General features: G+C 39.1%; 1 protein-coding gene across 1 annotated transcript in view; it reads left to right on the plus strand.

The window, feature by feature from the left end:
* lekr1 (Leucine-, glutamate- and lysine-rich protein 1) overlaps positions 1–16,661 on the plus strand; it is a 119,917-nt gene that overhangs the window by 31,668 nt on the left and 71,588 nt on the right. The window contains exons 4-5 of the mRNA XM_065282673.2: positions 3,083–3,202; positions 12,652–12,815. Of these exons, the coding sequence (XP_065138745.1) occupies positions 3,083–3,202; positions 12,652–12,815 (284 nt within the window). The remainder of the gene's footprint in view (positions 1–3,082; positions 3,203–12,651; positions 12,816–16,661) is intronic.

A 16,661-nucleotide genomic window follows, 5' to 3' on the forward strand; every position in this document is an offset into this window, starting at 1 on the left:
AGGGATGGCGAAAACGAAAAATTTTCTTGACCGGCCACCGAGCCTCATTAGCCGGTTGAAACCGGTTAACCGATAGGCCTATTAGTTTAAAATATGCTATGCTATTTAAAATAACAGCCTTTTCGAGCCGCGCCTGCAATTCCGCAACTCGCATCTCTCTGCGCTCTGCCTCCGGCTCACACACACACACACAGACCTCACAACACTTTTTAAATCCCCTACAGCGCGAAACATAAGTCCCGCAAACGCGGCGCCGTGCTTAGTTTCGAAATAGTTAAGGTACTAGGTGATCGCATTGAACTTGAAAATAAAGGCGTTTGTGAAGCTCATTTGAAAATTGCCGCGGCTCATTTAAGAAAATGACAGCTCAGAAGAGACTGCGCTTTAGTTTGGGGTAGTAATAATAAAGACATAGGATGATCATCATCACCTTTTCTGTTACCACTGAAATATAGATGTAATGTATTTCCAAATCTAAACCCATCTTATGTGGAATGTTGCCTAATAGACTGCAACACGATAAAACCAATGGATTAAACGGGCACCTTCAGAATGTGTAAAAGCACATCTCGCAGGTCTCGCACTGTTTGTTCTAGAACAAATGCAGCAAAGATATTTAATGCTAATGTATAAGGCATATAGGCCTACGCTGAGTTTTATTTATTTATGATGAGGTGCGTTCTAATTAACAATGCAATGCAAGTGAACGCGCCGTGCCGGCGCCTTCATGCACGGACCGATAATAATATAGTCTGCTATATTTGCTTTTTATTTATTAAATACATGCATTTGGTTGATGAAACATTTATTAAAATTAAGATACAATTTATACAAAACGAAATTCACTTTAAAGAAATGCTTTCTACAAAGCAAAACTTAATAAAGTGGTAAAAATCATGGCTGAGGATTTACAGAAACAAAACTCTGCACTTTACTGTTAGCCTAAAAGACATAAATGTTAATAATTTGGAACACAACCAGGAGAGACTTTAATTTTAATTATTTTATTGCTGTATTTTATTTACTATTCGAATAAAGGAATTTATCAAAAAATAGCCTGTAGCATTTACTTTTTGCAAACCTTGTGAGCATGCCAAACCAAACGCAGTGACCTCGCGCCAAATGTTTTTTTATTGGTTTATAAAGTACAAACAGACCAGTTATGAAAAACTGAGTGTGAGGGATTTGTTCACTTCACACAAAAAGATCTTAGAAAGAAAGAGATGACTAACTGTAGTAGCGTTTAGTCCACTGTCTATAATAGCCTAATTTACAGACCCCTTTTTTTAACCGACAACCGACAACTTTGACCGGTTAACGTTGATACGGTCAACCATCGGTCAAACGGTCATCGGTTAACATCCCTAGACTGGAATAAATCATATATAAAGTACATAAATTATTCTGGTCACACTTTTAAAGGTCCAATTCTCACTATTAACTACTTTTGCCTCAATATATACACCTAAATTACTAAGTAGGAAAAAGAAGTAACTGTCATTAAATTACTGGAAAAATAAGAGAAATCACTTACTTTACTTTTCAAGGAAAATGTAATTAAATTACAGTAACTAATAACTTAGTAACTAGTTACATCCAACACTGGTGGCAGAGCCTGTTTTTTGCGTTCCCATCCATAGGTGTTGCTATATAATTATAAATGTGTATATATAATATATATAATATTGATGTATAATATTCTAGCTCTTTGAAAAGTACAGATTTTTTTTTCATTTAAACATTAAATCTAAAGAATCCATAAATTGAATAAGTAGATCTTTAATTTTAAGAAAAACAATTTTTTTGGCCATTTTCAGCTGTTGCCATACTGTAAATCCGTGTTTCCCATCCTTTTTTCTGCCATGGTACTTTTGATAAGTAAAAAAATCATACGGCACACCAGTTTCACAATAAGCATTAACAGATCTGCACAAACCTGTATTGCAATGCTTAAATGACTTGTTAAACTGGAATATTATACTTTATTAAACATAGTTTTCACATTTAATGTGAAACTTGATCTTGTTATGATGAACAAGAATGATATCCTGGCTGGATTTGATGACAGTGACACACGCAGCTGTGACCAACTCCGCAACCTGGTAGCTAGCCTCGAGCGCTTTTTCAAACACTGTGGCATTTTCCACGGTACACCAAACAAGTGGTCACGGCACACTAGTGTGCCACGGCACAGTGGTTGGCAAACATTGCTGTAGATTCTGAACTGCATTTTTGGATCATAACAAAACACAATTCAACAGCTGTAACACACCAGCAAATACCAGAAGCTCTCTAAACACAATCTCAAAAGTGTGTAAAAAACCCACCACACTCTTTCTGAGTTACAGCTTCGGAGAGAAGGGAAAAAAAGGATTTAACAGAAGTTTACAAATTTGCTTGCGTTCTGATTATTCAGCACACACAAACAGATGGTGTGAATGCGATACATGACTTTACCACAAGAACCAATGCATCTGCAACTTCACAGCTGGGAATCTCTTCTGAAGATCTAAATTTATTCATAACCATGTCTTTTACCAGCACAAACACAAACAATAGCTTACATTCTTCTTCTCTCTCTCTCTCTCTTTTTCTCTCACTTACACAAACACATCGGCGAATGCTCATAGGCACACACAAACAAACACACGATTACATTTTCAGTGTTATCGCACTGATATATCAGCTATTGCCTCAGGTTCGATAAACCCCTGCGTGCCATGGATTACTCAGCCTTGGCGTATGCTCTCTCGTTGCTATAGCGACCTCATTTGTGTGAGATCCTCCGAAGCCCATAATATTCTCAAGCCTGTATATCTACCCTACAGAAATCTGTCTTTCATTTAGTGTCACTCACACAACGCGCAACACAAACCATCCTGTTATGTGCCCGGGCGGCTCTCCTGCCATCAAACTTTTATTGATAGAGATATATTTGGAAAACTAATGTGAAATGTTTCCACACAAAACTATATTGTTCCGCAGAAAACTCAATGTCATAAATTTTGTGTCCTGTCAACGCCCACGGCTCCATTATGCCTCCCTCATAATATCCCTCTTCTGATTTCTCTTTCTGTTCCAGCACAAGGGCCCTTGACCTGCAGCTGTGCGTGGTCAGGCATGAGATAGAGAGCGTGAGGACAGACAAAGAGAGAGTGTGTACGGAGCTGGAAAATGAGCGCTCTTGCCGCCTGCACCTGAGGTAAGGAAACGAGGGAACAATGGCATAAAGGGACAAAAGAAAGCGCTGTGGATTGGCCAGCTCCCATTGGCTCGTGAGAGCGCGTGTGGCGTGTCTGCAGTAGCTACCTCAGCCACGGCACGACAGGAAGAGCTCTGCAGATGGGAAACAACTGTGTGCGTGTGTGTATACACTTGTGGGTGTTTGAAGGCACACATGTGAGAAAGAAAGGAGAAGAAAAAAAGAGAACGAGCTTTGGCTTTCAACAAAAATGTTTGCCGATATGCTTGACCATTGAATTTCTTTTTGCAATCAGATTTCCTGCGTAACATAGCCTAAATAAACAATAGTCTTCTAGAAATCAAAATGATTGTTTTGATATTTTGTAGGATGGCATGGTAACAAAATGACACTTAAAGATAAAACATTAATGTAAACAGTTTTTTATTGAAACCTTATATTTTCCAAATTATTGTGACATCTTTTCCTAGTCTGGTGGTTAGTTGAGAGTCCTAAGTGTTTGTGCAGTACAGTGTTACTGTAGCTCAACTGGAGGAGCATTGTGTTGGGACTTGGCAGTAGTGATGCGCGGGTCTTATAACCCACATGCCCCCTGGGTAACCCGTGGGTCAGGTTAGGCGGATAAAGAAATTGTCACTTTATTTGCTGGGCGGGTTTGGGCGGGTCAATAAAAAACATGTATATATATTATTAGGTTCTTTGAAAAGGTTATAATATTTAGGCCTACATACAGTAGCAACTACTGTAACTTGCGTGATGTCCTTAAACCTTTGAACTCACGTCAAAAAAAGCACCAAGCAGCTCCCACCGACAGCCACAACAACAAAACAAATTGAGAAATAAAAGTTACGATTGAAGACAAGGTGCGGGAAAACTAAGGCTGGGAATTTACATCATTAAAAAGATAAAGGAGGTCAAGCTGCTAAATCTAATGTAGAGGTATTTATAGTTCTTCTATACAGATGAATACAAACACAACTTTGTAAATGGATCTATCTGCCACTTTTGACACGGTCAGTCACCACATCCTCCTGTCGACCCTCATGGCTATGGGTGTGTCTGACACAGCCCTTTTATGGTTCAAGTCGTACCTCTCAGGGAGGTCTTTCGGGTATCCTGGAGAGGTGACGTCTCCGAACCCCAACGTCTCGATACCAGGGTGCCTCAAGGCTCTGTGCTTGGACCACTGCTCTTTTCGATATACATGACCTCCTTGGGTTTTGTCATTCAAAAACATGGCTTTTCCTACCACTGCTACAGTATGCGGACGACACTCAACTCCACTTGTCATTCCACCCTGATTATCCCACGGTTTCTGCCCGCATCACAACATGCCTGCCGAACATCTCACTCTAGATGAAGGATCACTATCTCCAGCTTAACCTTGAAGACAGAACTGCTTGTCATATCATCTGAACCAAAGGTTCAGCACAACCCTTCCATTCAGCTAGGTTCCTCGCCCATCACGCCTTCCAGGACAGCCAAAAACCTGGGAGTGGTCATTAATGATCAGCTTAGCTTCAAGGAGCATGTTGCCAGCACCACTCGCTCTTGTAGATTAATCCTCTATTAGAAAATTAGACCTTTCATAAATGAGCATGCCACACAGGTCCTAGTCCAAGCTCTTGTCTTGTCCAGGCTGGACTTCCAGCCTGCACAACCAAACCCCTACAGATGATTCAGAACGCAGCGGCAAGAGTGATCTTCAATGAACCAAAGAGGGTGCACGTCACTCCTCTCTTTGTCAAGTTACAGTGGCTTCCTATAGCAGCTCGCATCAATTTTAAAGCTCTGCTTCTGGCCTTTAAAACCACCACTCGGTCAGCACCCCCTTACCTTCAGTTGCTTATACAGCCTTATCTACCCTCTTGATCCCTTTGCTCTGTCACGAGCGACGGCTTGTGGTGCCATCTCAAAAAGGAAAAAAAACATTAGCGTGTACCTTCTCATGAGCTGTACCACAACTGTGGAATGATCTGCCGGTCGTGATACGAACTGCTGACTCTGTAGCTGTCTTTAAGAATCGGCTAAAAGCGATCTCTTCCGCCATTACCTCATAATATAGGACTTAATATCTTTATCTATTTTTCCTTTTTCTTAAAAAAAAGGAACTAACCAAACCAACCCTTGGCTATGAATACTGTGTTGGACTTGATGAGACTATTTCCAGTGCACTTATGTATTGCTGTTCCTGTGTTGCTATAATTGCTTCTATTGTTTACCTCATTTGTAAGTCGCTTTGGACAATAGGGTCTGCTAAATGACTAAATGTAAATGTAAATGTTGAAAATGTGTATCATTATCCTATCTTGTTATTTATATGACCATGCTGGTTTCTATGGTTCATACTGTAAGCGTATGTTGTTGCCAGTTTACATGCCAATATAATCTAATGGCTGTTTCCAAGCACTTTTATGCTGAAATAAAGCCTGTTTTCACTTACATTACAATGACTAGTATGTCTATTTAATAGTCGTGGGTGTGGGGCGAGGCGGGTTGTAAAAATAGATACAATGGTGCGGGGAGGGCTGGGGCGGGCCAAATAATTTCATAAAAGCGAGACCCATGGGTTGGAAAAACCCAGACATGTGCATCACTAGTTGGCAGCGCAATATCGTCATGGGTTCAAGCCCCATATGCTGATAAAAACATGTACACAGCACTTGAATATACTGTGAGTCACTTTGGATAAAAGCACTTGCTGAATGCATTAATTTAAATTAAAAGTTTTTTTATCTTGTTAAACAAAAAAATAAGATATTAAATCACACAGTTGATGATAGCCATTGACTTCCATAGTATTTGTTTTTCTACTGTGAAAGTCAGTGGGTACCGTCAACTGTTTGGTTACCATCATTTATCAAAATGTCTTCTTTTGTGTTCAACAGAATAAAGAAACTCATACATGTTTAGAAAAACACGAAGATAAGTAAATAATGACAGAATTTTCATTTTGGGATGAATTATCTTTTTTAATGTAATGTAATTATTTGTATTCATCCGGTTTCCCCTGTATATTGTGCCATTTTACCCTATCCATTAACATAACTAAACACAAAGAAGTGTAAGCTACTTTATAAACTCATTCAAAGCCACCTGGACACTATTTTGATTTGGTGTTTCTATACTAAGAAACAAGCATGAAAAAATACAGCCCTTATTTATTTTTTTTGCTAGCTAGCTACTGTAAGTCTATATAAATAGTAAAGTAAATGAGGTAATACTAAGTAAATAAAGACTGTTGAAAACCATAGGAAAAACTATACAACGTAAGCCTACACACCTTGTTTGATTCAAAATAGTTGTGGCATAAAGAATATTTCCACAAATATTAAACTTCACATTGTAATATAAAATAAACAAACCATATTAAATAAAGTCTGTAGAGACTCATCCGATTGATATGTGATGTTTGAGTTGCAAACAGTTAATAATCAAATGCTGTGAAGTGAAGCTGTCATGAAAGGCGAGCGGTCTCGGTTGACTGGCAGGTGATAATAATGCCGTCATGAGCTCTATGACAGGTTTCTTCATCTTCTCCAACCGTCTGTGTGAGCCGTGCACACAAAGCAAATGATGGCATCACACACTGAGAAGTGCTTTCAGGAAGGTGTGTGTCGGGGGAATGTATGTGACTAAAGGAGTGTGCGGCAAACATTTATTTGCGGTTTGTGTGTAGCAGTTCGTTGTGACGTAAATAACCAGGAGGGACTTGAAAAACCTTTTCTAATTGGCTTTATGCTTTTTGTCATTGTTGTCTCGTGTTTTTGATTTCTCATTGTTGCCAGTTTGACTTTGATTGATCACTTCAGCAGACGGATGACGTCTGTGCATATTTTTGGATCTCTTTCTCTCGCTCTCTCAGTATACCTGTTGACCCAAGGGACGTAACTGAAGAACTCTGCTGTAGTTTATGTTCTGGTGTTATTTCTCCCTTTCTCACTCACATTCTTATAGTTTTATGACACAACTGAGAAATATGCTGTCTGGGCATACACACACACACACACACCAGCACGTAAAAGTGTTATGTCACACCCTTGTGACCACAATATCTTACCAGGTGATTCATTCAGTCTTTAATGATAATGATTATATCAGATTTCATCACCTGTAGAACAATCATCTTATTTCCCTGGTTCCCTTATGTATTATGAACTGGTATATTGGAATGTTGGGCGTAATGGTTATGATATACACTGGACGTTATTATTACATCAGAGTTTCTCAAGATGCCTTTCACATTTCTCAAAGTGTCAAGAGGTAATAAAGTTGCTCTCGTTCTAACATTGTGTCCCATCAAAATGTTTCCCTGGATAAACAAAATGTTCTGTTCTGTGCTGGTATGGGTAGTAAAGTTTCATATTGTTAAAGTCTCTCTCTCTTAAGGGGGTCACACACCGGACGAGAAGCACCATGTCACGTCTAGGTCAACTCGGAGGTATCTTACACCGGAAGTGCACATTTAATAGCATGAGCTTAGTCAGATAGCGCCTATTTCAAAATGCTAAATATACGTTAACATCCAATGTTAATTACTAACGTTTTGGGACAAATGTGATTTTATTTGATGTTAAACTATGTGAGTGGCGCTCTGTGGCGTGACAGGGATTTAAGCAGTGTCCAGAGTCACAGCGGATAGCCGCCACCAGGCGCCACCGCTGTGCGTACATTCTACAAAATAATGTTTTTAGATTCCCGTCCGATGTGCAACCCCCTTTACTGTTTCACACATTCACTCACACTCTCTCACACACACTCACTCAATCACACACTTTCTCTCTCTCTCTCACACACACACACACACACACACACACACACACACACACACACACACACACACACACACACACACACACACACACACACACACACACACACACACACACACATTCTGGTTTCCATGTTTTGTGGGGACATTCCATAGACGTAATGCATTTCATACCATACAAACTGTATATTCTATTCCCCTTACCTGCCCCATTCCCTAACCCCAACCATCACAAAAACCTTTCTTGTATCTTAGATTTTCAATAAACATCATCTTGTTAGATTTATAAGCTTGTTTCCTCATGGGGACATCAAAATGTCCCCACAAGGTCACAAAAACACTGGTATTCCTATCTTTGTGGGGAAAATTGGTCCCCACAACGTGATAATTACCAGGTACACACACACACACACACACACACGCTCTCTCTCTCTTTTTCACTCACTCACTCTCTCTCTCTCTCTCTCTCTCTCTCTCTCTCTCTCTCTCTCTCTCTCTCTCTCTCTCTCTCTCTCGTTCTTATTTTCTTACTGTATTTACCCAGATACGTACTTTGTAAATTTTTGGTAGAGCAAGATTAGGTAAAAGAATGAGAACAGCACCTGTAACAAATGACGTGTGATCTTTTTTTAACTTCATTCCTCACTTGGTTTTAATTATTTTAAACCCTTTTGTGCAAAATATTGAGAAAAGAATATGCTTATTTTGAGTCTCAAAATTATCACTTCATAAACTTATGTATCACTTTTCATAACATACATTAAAGGATCTGAACCTTATTTAAAGGTATAAAATTGAAAATTCTTTCATCATTTACCCATCCTCATGTTGTTCTAAACCTGTATGAGTTTTTATTCTGTTGAACACAAAGGAAAATATTTTGATAAATGATGGTAACCACACAGTTGGTGGTACCCGCTGACTTCCATAGTAGGAACAACAAATACTGTGGAAGTCAATGGGTATCGTCAACTGTGTGTTAAACATCATTTATCAAACTATCTTCTTTTGTGTTCAACCTGTCCAAACTCATACAGGTCTAGGACAACATGAGGGTGAATAAATGATGACAGGATTTTCATTGAACTATCTCTTTAAAGATGTAGAGGTGGACTTATTTGTCCTGGGCCAGTAAGCAGCCACCTAGCAACCACCCAGAACACCCTAGCAACTGCATATATCACATTAAACATCACTCTAAATACATTTTAGCAATCACCCAGTAACATTGTAGCAATGTCTTTTACATTAGCAAGCACCCCTCAAAAAGGTGTTAAAATCTAGTGAAGTTTGGTGCATTTAAACTTTCAGCAGATTGCACATCTTTGAACTGCCTAGTTATCAAAGCAAAGAGAAAATGAAATACTCTTTGATGTCTTCGTTCCTTAACCCACCGAGCTATAATGCTAACGTGTCCATAAAGGCCCTTTTCATGTCTCGTGTAAAAGCGCGTGCGCCTTTATGTGCGTTTGAGAATGAAGTGTGTGCTTCACATATGGAGCATGTGCGTGTGCAGCGTGAGTTCACTGTAGCGTGAGGTCTAGCAGTCTGTTCGGTCAAAAGGTTTATAGCCTGATTATAGACTACGCCCCAGCGCTTCAGAGAGAGAGGGAGAGATAGAGAAGGACACTGAATGAGACAGGATGTATAAACTGTTTGATCCACGACCATCCTTTTCCCTACCTTCCTCTGCAAGGTGAAGAGGATCATTTTAAAAATGATTATGATGATGATGTGGGAGGTGATTTATACAGACCGAGATGATGAAGTCATGCATCCCAATTCCTAAACCGGACAAGCAAGAATGCTGGAAACTGGGGAAAGGCGGCTTAGCAGCTGGCCAGACGCACACATCAAAAACGTAGCATGTGCTGTCCAGACACACCAGCAACACTTCAAACGGAGAGAGCGAACAGAGAGAAAGGACTGGACAGGAGTAGAGGGAGAGAAAAAGAAAGGCATCAAGGGTCAAAGTGAAAAGGGTCAAACATTGAGGAGTTCAGTTTAACTGACACAACCAGATGTACTACCAGGAAAAAAACAGCAGCAGACAGCTGTTGCTATCGAGTTGTTGACAGCTTTTTTCAAACAGGCTCTGTGTGGCCTATTGTCTATCTCCATCCTCTCATTTTACCATCCACCTCTTTTCTCCTCTCATCTGTGATGTGCTTTTCTTATCTTTCTGCTCTTCTTATGTCTGCTGTCATTCATTTGATCCACTTGTTATGGAGGATGGATACACACAATTGTCTCTCACCGTTTCTTACACTTTTACGCTCTGTCTCCGTGTCTTACCGCAATACTACCGTGTTTGCCGGTTGCCATGACACTTAGAAAAATGGTTGAGTGTGTGTTTGTGTATGTTTGTTTACGCAGTGACAGGCTGGGATGGAAGGATGGATGTGTGTGGTCGCCGAAGAGATTGTGTGTGTGTGTGTGTGTGTGTGTGTGTGTGTGTGTGTGTGTGTGTGTGTGTGTGTGTGTGTGTGTGTGAGTAGTAACCGTCCTGTTTATTCACTTTTAGAATTCTGGCAGCTCTTATCAGCATCTGTCTGCTGATGATGATGTAATGCTGGTTGAAACCAGAGGGGCGTGATTTAGGGCAGCAGTACAGACACTGAACTGACACGGTACTTCAAAAGTTCAGACCTCATTAAATCACACCGCAAAGAACTGACAGCCAGCCAGACTTTCGGAGAGACCAAACACAAAGAGATGAAGACGGTCTCAAAGTCGAACTGAAATAAGACACAGCTTCAAATGAAACTGAGTTCAAATATTTTATCAACACATGATGGTAAACTTATGTAAGGTGTTTTTTGCCCGTATTTTGGGATATTTAGAGTTGCACATCAGGACAGTTTTGTAGTAACTTAATTAATTTTAAAGAAGTTGTTCTAAAGAATTACAATTATCAATTTCAATTGCAGGATGTTGCTTTAAAGTCACAGTAGGTACGTTTACATGCGTTTACAAATAATCTGTTTGTAATAGTATTGATGGCTCAATCGTATTGAAAAGCATTCATGTAAACACCTAAATCAATTTGATTGAGGATTATCGGATGCAAATTTGGATCATATTGAAGGGGGTGGTTTACTCCGATCTCTGATCCGATCAGCAGGAGAAAGAAACACACGCAACAGCAAGGCCAATGGCATGATGCATTATTAAGGTAACATTAATGGGGTCATGCGCTGTACACGTGATGTACATTCTGCCGCGTTTATGTGTACTTTTAAAACATTAGGCTACATAAAGCAATAAAATAGTGTTGTACCAAAGGTGTGTTTTCATTACCTATATCTGAAAACTTCTTAAGATCAACTTTCTTCAAATCAGTTTTGACATTTATCCAGAGGTAAAGCGTGAACTCGACGAGAGACGCTGTCCGCAGCGTTGCCAAGTCCTCAGCTTTTTTCATATTTAGATTTGGGCTTGTTTCTCCCTGTTTTTTTTTTCTGCGGGTTAAAGATTAAATTATTTCGTTGATTAGTTATTGATATTTGGGTTGTGGACGATCATTGGGATGCTTTCGGGCTAGTTTTTAATGTCCATTACGATGGTTTTGTTATGCGAATCTGGCAACTGAGGCTGTGCGCTTGCGAAGACGTTTGGTTCGGATTCCAAGAATGTACATGTAAACAAACATTTTTATCAGATTGCAATGTTTATGGTGCATGTAAACCAGTGGCGGCCCTTTTTTCGAGTGCGCTCGATGCAAAGTTCGTCACAACATGTATGTACATCGCGAAGTCCTGTGTGCATCACGTGTCTTTTAAAATAAGTGCCTGCTGCAGATGCGTCTAAATGGTTTATGATAAAAGAGACGCTCGCGTTTGCCAGATACTCGCATAATCTCATGCGTTATCTGAGTTTGCTGTTAAGAGAGTGTCTTGCGTGTATTTTGTGAACGTGAGCGTCTCTTTTATCCTAAACGGTTTTGAAGTGTGTGCAGCAGGCACTTATTTTGACAAAACACGTGATGCACATGGTTCACATGATGCAACAAACACATATTTTGAAAACGCAACACAAATGACACTCCACACTTATTTTGAATAAGCGCCCCTCGGATGGGGTGAATCTACTTCCAACAATCCAATGTATTCTCGATAGACGAATCCAAGCCCAGCCCTACCTTTTTTCATTTCAAAAGCCTTTTCACTCAGATATACGTCACGACAGGGAAAATAAGACAATTGCTACTTCCGTTTCAATTTGACTTTGTTTACTTAAAGGGGACATTTCACAAGGCTTTTCAAAGATGTAAAGTAAATATTTGGTGTCCTTAGAGTACATATGTGAAGTTTTAGCTCAAAATACCCCACAGATAATTATCATATGTTAAAATTGTCATTTGTAGGTGCCACTTTCTTGCACTCAATGGCAGTGCAGTGGGGAGACAATCACAAGGGGAGACAAATTTTAATGACCTATTTTTTCCAAATGCTTGCAGAGAATGGTTTACCAAAACTAAGTTACTGGGTTGATCTTTTTCACATTTTCTAGGTTGAAATTAAGACTGGGGACCCAATTATAGCACTTAAACATGAAAAAGTCTGAATATTTTCATGTTATGTTCTCTTTAAATATACTGTACATACTTTAAATTGGTAGGTTATCAGTATATTAAGTTTTTTATATAAATAAGTCTTTGTATGTGTGTGTTGGTCAGACGGCGGTGTGTACAGCAGCAGCAGGTTCTCAGTAAAGCTCTGGCCGTACTGCAGTCATCTCGTGGGGAAATGACGACCATAAAGAACCGGTTTTTACACTTCCTCGAGGACTGGGACAACAGCAAAGCACTGATACAGCAGAGTTGCATCAGTGCTGACGCAGGTAATTAAACACACACAAAACTCCCTCAGCTGATGCCCCATGAACTCTGTCCTGCTTCACAAGTGCTTCTCTCCTATCTCATTTTACATCTGGTCAAACTTGTGCGTATATATGCATCTGCATGTGTTCATTTAGCAGGCTCATAATGCGCGTGCTCTGAGCTAATGCGGACGGATCATCATGCCCGGAGCCCACCCATCACTTGCACAACTAGCGTGACATTCACAATATATCTTGTCATGGTCTAAAATTAAAATAGGAACACACTCTCCCTTAGTCTCTGTGTGTGCGTGTCCATGGCTATTAGAGTGAGGGCGCACTGTACCCGCTGTGCTGAGATAATTGCAGTATAATGATAATAGAGGATGTGAGACATTTGCTAATGGAGCTGCAAGAGAAGAGTGTCAGAGAAAGACAAGGCCGATTTATGACCCGCAGAAGTGTGTGCGTATTATGTGTGTGTTGTTTTACTGCTCTCATGAGGATAAAATTTCTGAGAAGTTCTCATGAGAATAGAGCAGCAAAGCCTAACAAACATATCTTGTGAAAACACCTTTATTATTGATCTAGATAATGACTTTGTTCACATCTATAAGAAGAAATGTTGTGTTTCGGGTTAAAGGTTAAGATTAGGATAATGGTAAGGATTAGTTTAGGATTAGGGTAAAGAAGGCCCCCACACCTTTCTCTGATCAGTGGATGTTGTGTGGTACACAGACCGCTCCCTGGTGTGTGACGTGACTGGAAAACTGGAGCACTAAAAACAAATGGAAATTAAAATTTTACTTCATTGATTTTTTATATTTACTTAACAGTTTATACTCAATGCAAGGTTTTAGCATTTAGGACTTGAATGCATAACCTAAATTCCTTCTCTTGCAATGTGAGACACACACACAGTTAAAATGAACTGTGTAAAGGTCAAGGGTGACGTTTTAGATTTACCTGCCCTTAAAGCTGCAATTCATAACTTTTGCCTCTATATCGCCATCTCTGTTTGAAACATAAAATTGCAGGTGTCTTTACATACCTATCTTGACGTGGGTTGAAGACAAATGACGTCAAACTGACATTACTCCTGTAATCGTACCCGACAGCTCAACTTACAAATAAGCTGATTACAGGCTTACTGTTGCAAATCGGGGTAAATTAAAGGGACAGTTCACAGAAAATGTAAATTTTGTCATCATATACTCACTCTCACGTTGTTCTAAACCTGTACGAGTTTTGTTATTGTGTTGAATACTAAAGAAGAAATGTGAACCGTGCTGGGAAATTGAGTCGGAATGAGAAAGTGTTCAAAAATAAGTTCTTTATACTTCAAAATCAAGTATGCTTTGTTGGAATCTGACAAAAAATGACACTTCTACACTTGTTTGAAGTTGATAGTCATCAAGAAAAAAAAACTAGTTAATTTTGAAGTTTCAAAAACAAAATCACCACATCCATACCTTAAAATCACCGGTAAAACTAATGGATTTGGCACACACAAAAACAGCGATCATATAATATAATGTTATAGACATCTAAAGTACTAATCGGAAGTGATTAGTCTACATAGGGAAGTGGGGTAAAGCTATTTTTATCAGAGCTTCTCAGTGATTTTAGTCCCATCCGAAAGATCCATGTCAGTAATCATTACGGACAATGTCAGTAGAACTTACGGCGACTTTTACCTTCTGTGAAAAGGTCCGGAGAAATTACCTCATGTAATACTAATCCAGTGCGAATAGACCAGCTGTAAATATACATGTAAATTTCATAATTTCCTGTTATTTTGCAGGTTTCTTTCAAATATAAAAGTGCTTAAAGAAGCATTTAACTTGCGTTCTAGGCAGAAAAACAAGTCAGTGGCAACTAAGTCAGTTCCTGAATACCACGATACAGACTTTTAAGTCAAAATCACTTCTCAGAGGCACAGAACTGTTTCTGAAACTGACGTTCTCCCCAAGCTGAAATGAAACACAATGTTTTAAAATTTTTTCTCGTCTGTGTCATGTTGTTTGCACATGTGATATCAGGGAGCAAGGCAATGTGCACGTAACGACAAGAGAGGTGACGCGCTGTTTAATCGAGTCACCCCTCCCACTTCTGAATGTTTTACTGAGATTTCTAATTCTGTGCGAATTGACCATCAATATTACAGAAGTCCTGTGGTAAAAATGCATTACGCCATCTACCCCATAAAACTAATCTCGTCCGAATAGTGCTTAAGGATCTAAAATATTTTTCGCACATAACACGTAACACATAACAGCTTATATCTGCATGAATTCTTGTCAAAACATATAACTGTAATCTGGTGTATATGGGTAAATATCGGGGTCGTGTGCTTGTGCGTCTGTGTGGAAGCTTCAGATCTGTCAGTCAGCGCGAGGAAGATAGTTTTTGAGTCTTGTAACTTTTTTAACATCAATCAGGTCCTGAACTTTATTTCGCTTAATAACTCTTTTAACATCAAGCAAGTCAAAAACTAAACCAAATTGTCAAGCGCATGTGGATGGACACGCATCTTTATATTGAATTAAGCATTAAGGACAATACACCTCTCAGAAAACTTAAAAATAAAGATAATTTAGATGTTTAATTACTATTTAGAGCATTGAGACTGCTGGATGATGGCTTAATGTACTTAATTTTATTAAAACCTCAATTTCGACAAAAATCGACATTCATATTGCATCAAGTCGCATCAATAAAAAATCCGTCATGAAGATAAAAAAACATAAATAAGTCGCAATGGACTACACATCGCATTTATTTAGAAAATTATTTCACAAAATCCAAGCCAATCTGGAAAGACAAGTTATTCAACTAAACAACAGCACACAGAACAGCAGGCTGAATAGGTGTCTGTACGTTAACGTAATACAAACAGTTATTTACACAATAGCATACTGAACATACCTGGAAGGCTGAATAGGTTAAATGAACAGAACAAGCCAACACATAACAAGTTCGCAGGATCGTCAATTCACATCACTGAATCCATTGAATTACATAAATACAGAGCAGCATATAGCGGACTCTCGCGGCTGCAGACGCTAATGTTGTCTCTTGGTTTATATATGTCAAAATTAATTCATACTGACTTACAAGTCGCGCCTGACTACAAGCCGCAGGAACAGCCAAACTATGAAAAAAGTGTGACTTATAGTCAGGAAAATAAGGTATGTTGATAAATGATGGTAATCAAACCCATTGACTTCTATAGTATTTGTTTTGTCAGTGAGTTCCGTCAACTGTATAGTTACCATCATTTATCAAAATATCCTTCCTTTGTGTTCAACAGGATAAAGAAACTCATACAGGTTTGGAACAACATGGGGGTGAGTAAATGATGACAGAAAATTCATTTTTGGGTGAATTTTACCTTTAAGGAGACAATAACGAATTTGTGGTCATGTTTCCTGGGATCGAACTCATGACCTGTGATGGTAATGAAATCCTTTACCAGTTGAGCTAAAGGAACACAATGATTAGAAATTTGACTGCACATTGATAAACAGGGTTAGTATTTTTGGAGGGTTTGGATTGGGATCAGTTAGTATTTTTAGAGTTTGAGAATTGTTTACACTTGTGTGAGATAATATTTGGCAGACGTGTGTTCTTCATTAGTATTTTTCTGTATTTTTTATAGAATGGTTATGTTGTGACTTGCATGTTTGTGTGTATGTTCAGAGAATGTTTGCATGTTTGAGTTCGGTTGCTTGGTTGCAAGATTTGCAGCATGCAAATCGCTTTTTGGGCTGATATGAGCATATGTGCGTTTGTCATGTGTTGTTCAACATAGTTTTGTTTAACAGATGGTTTGTATGCCGTAGGGCGAGTTTACCTTTCGCTCAC

This window comes from Paramisgurnus dabryanus, chromosome 9 (genome assembly GCF_030506205.2).
Source record: "Paramisgurnus dabryanus chromosome 9, PD_genome_1.1, whole genome shotgun sequence".
Classification (NCBI taxonomy): Eukaryota; Metazoa; Chordata; class Actinopteri; order Cypriniformes; family Cobitidae; genus Paramisgurnus; species Paramisgurnus dabryanus.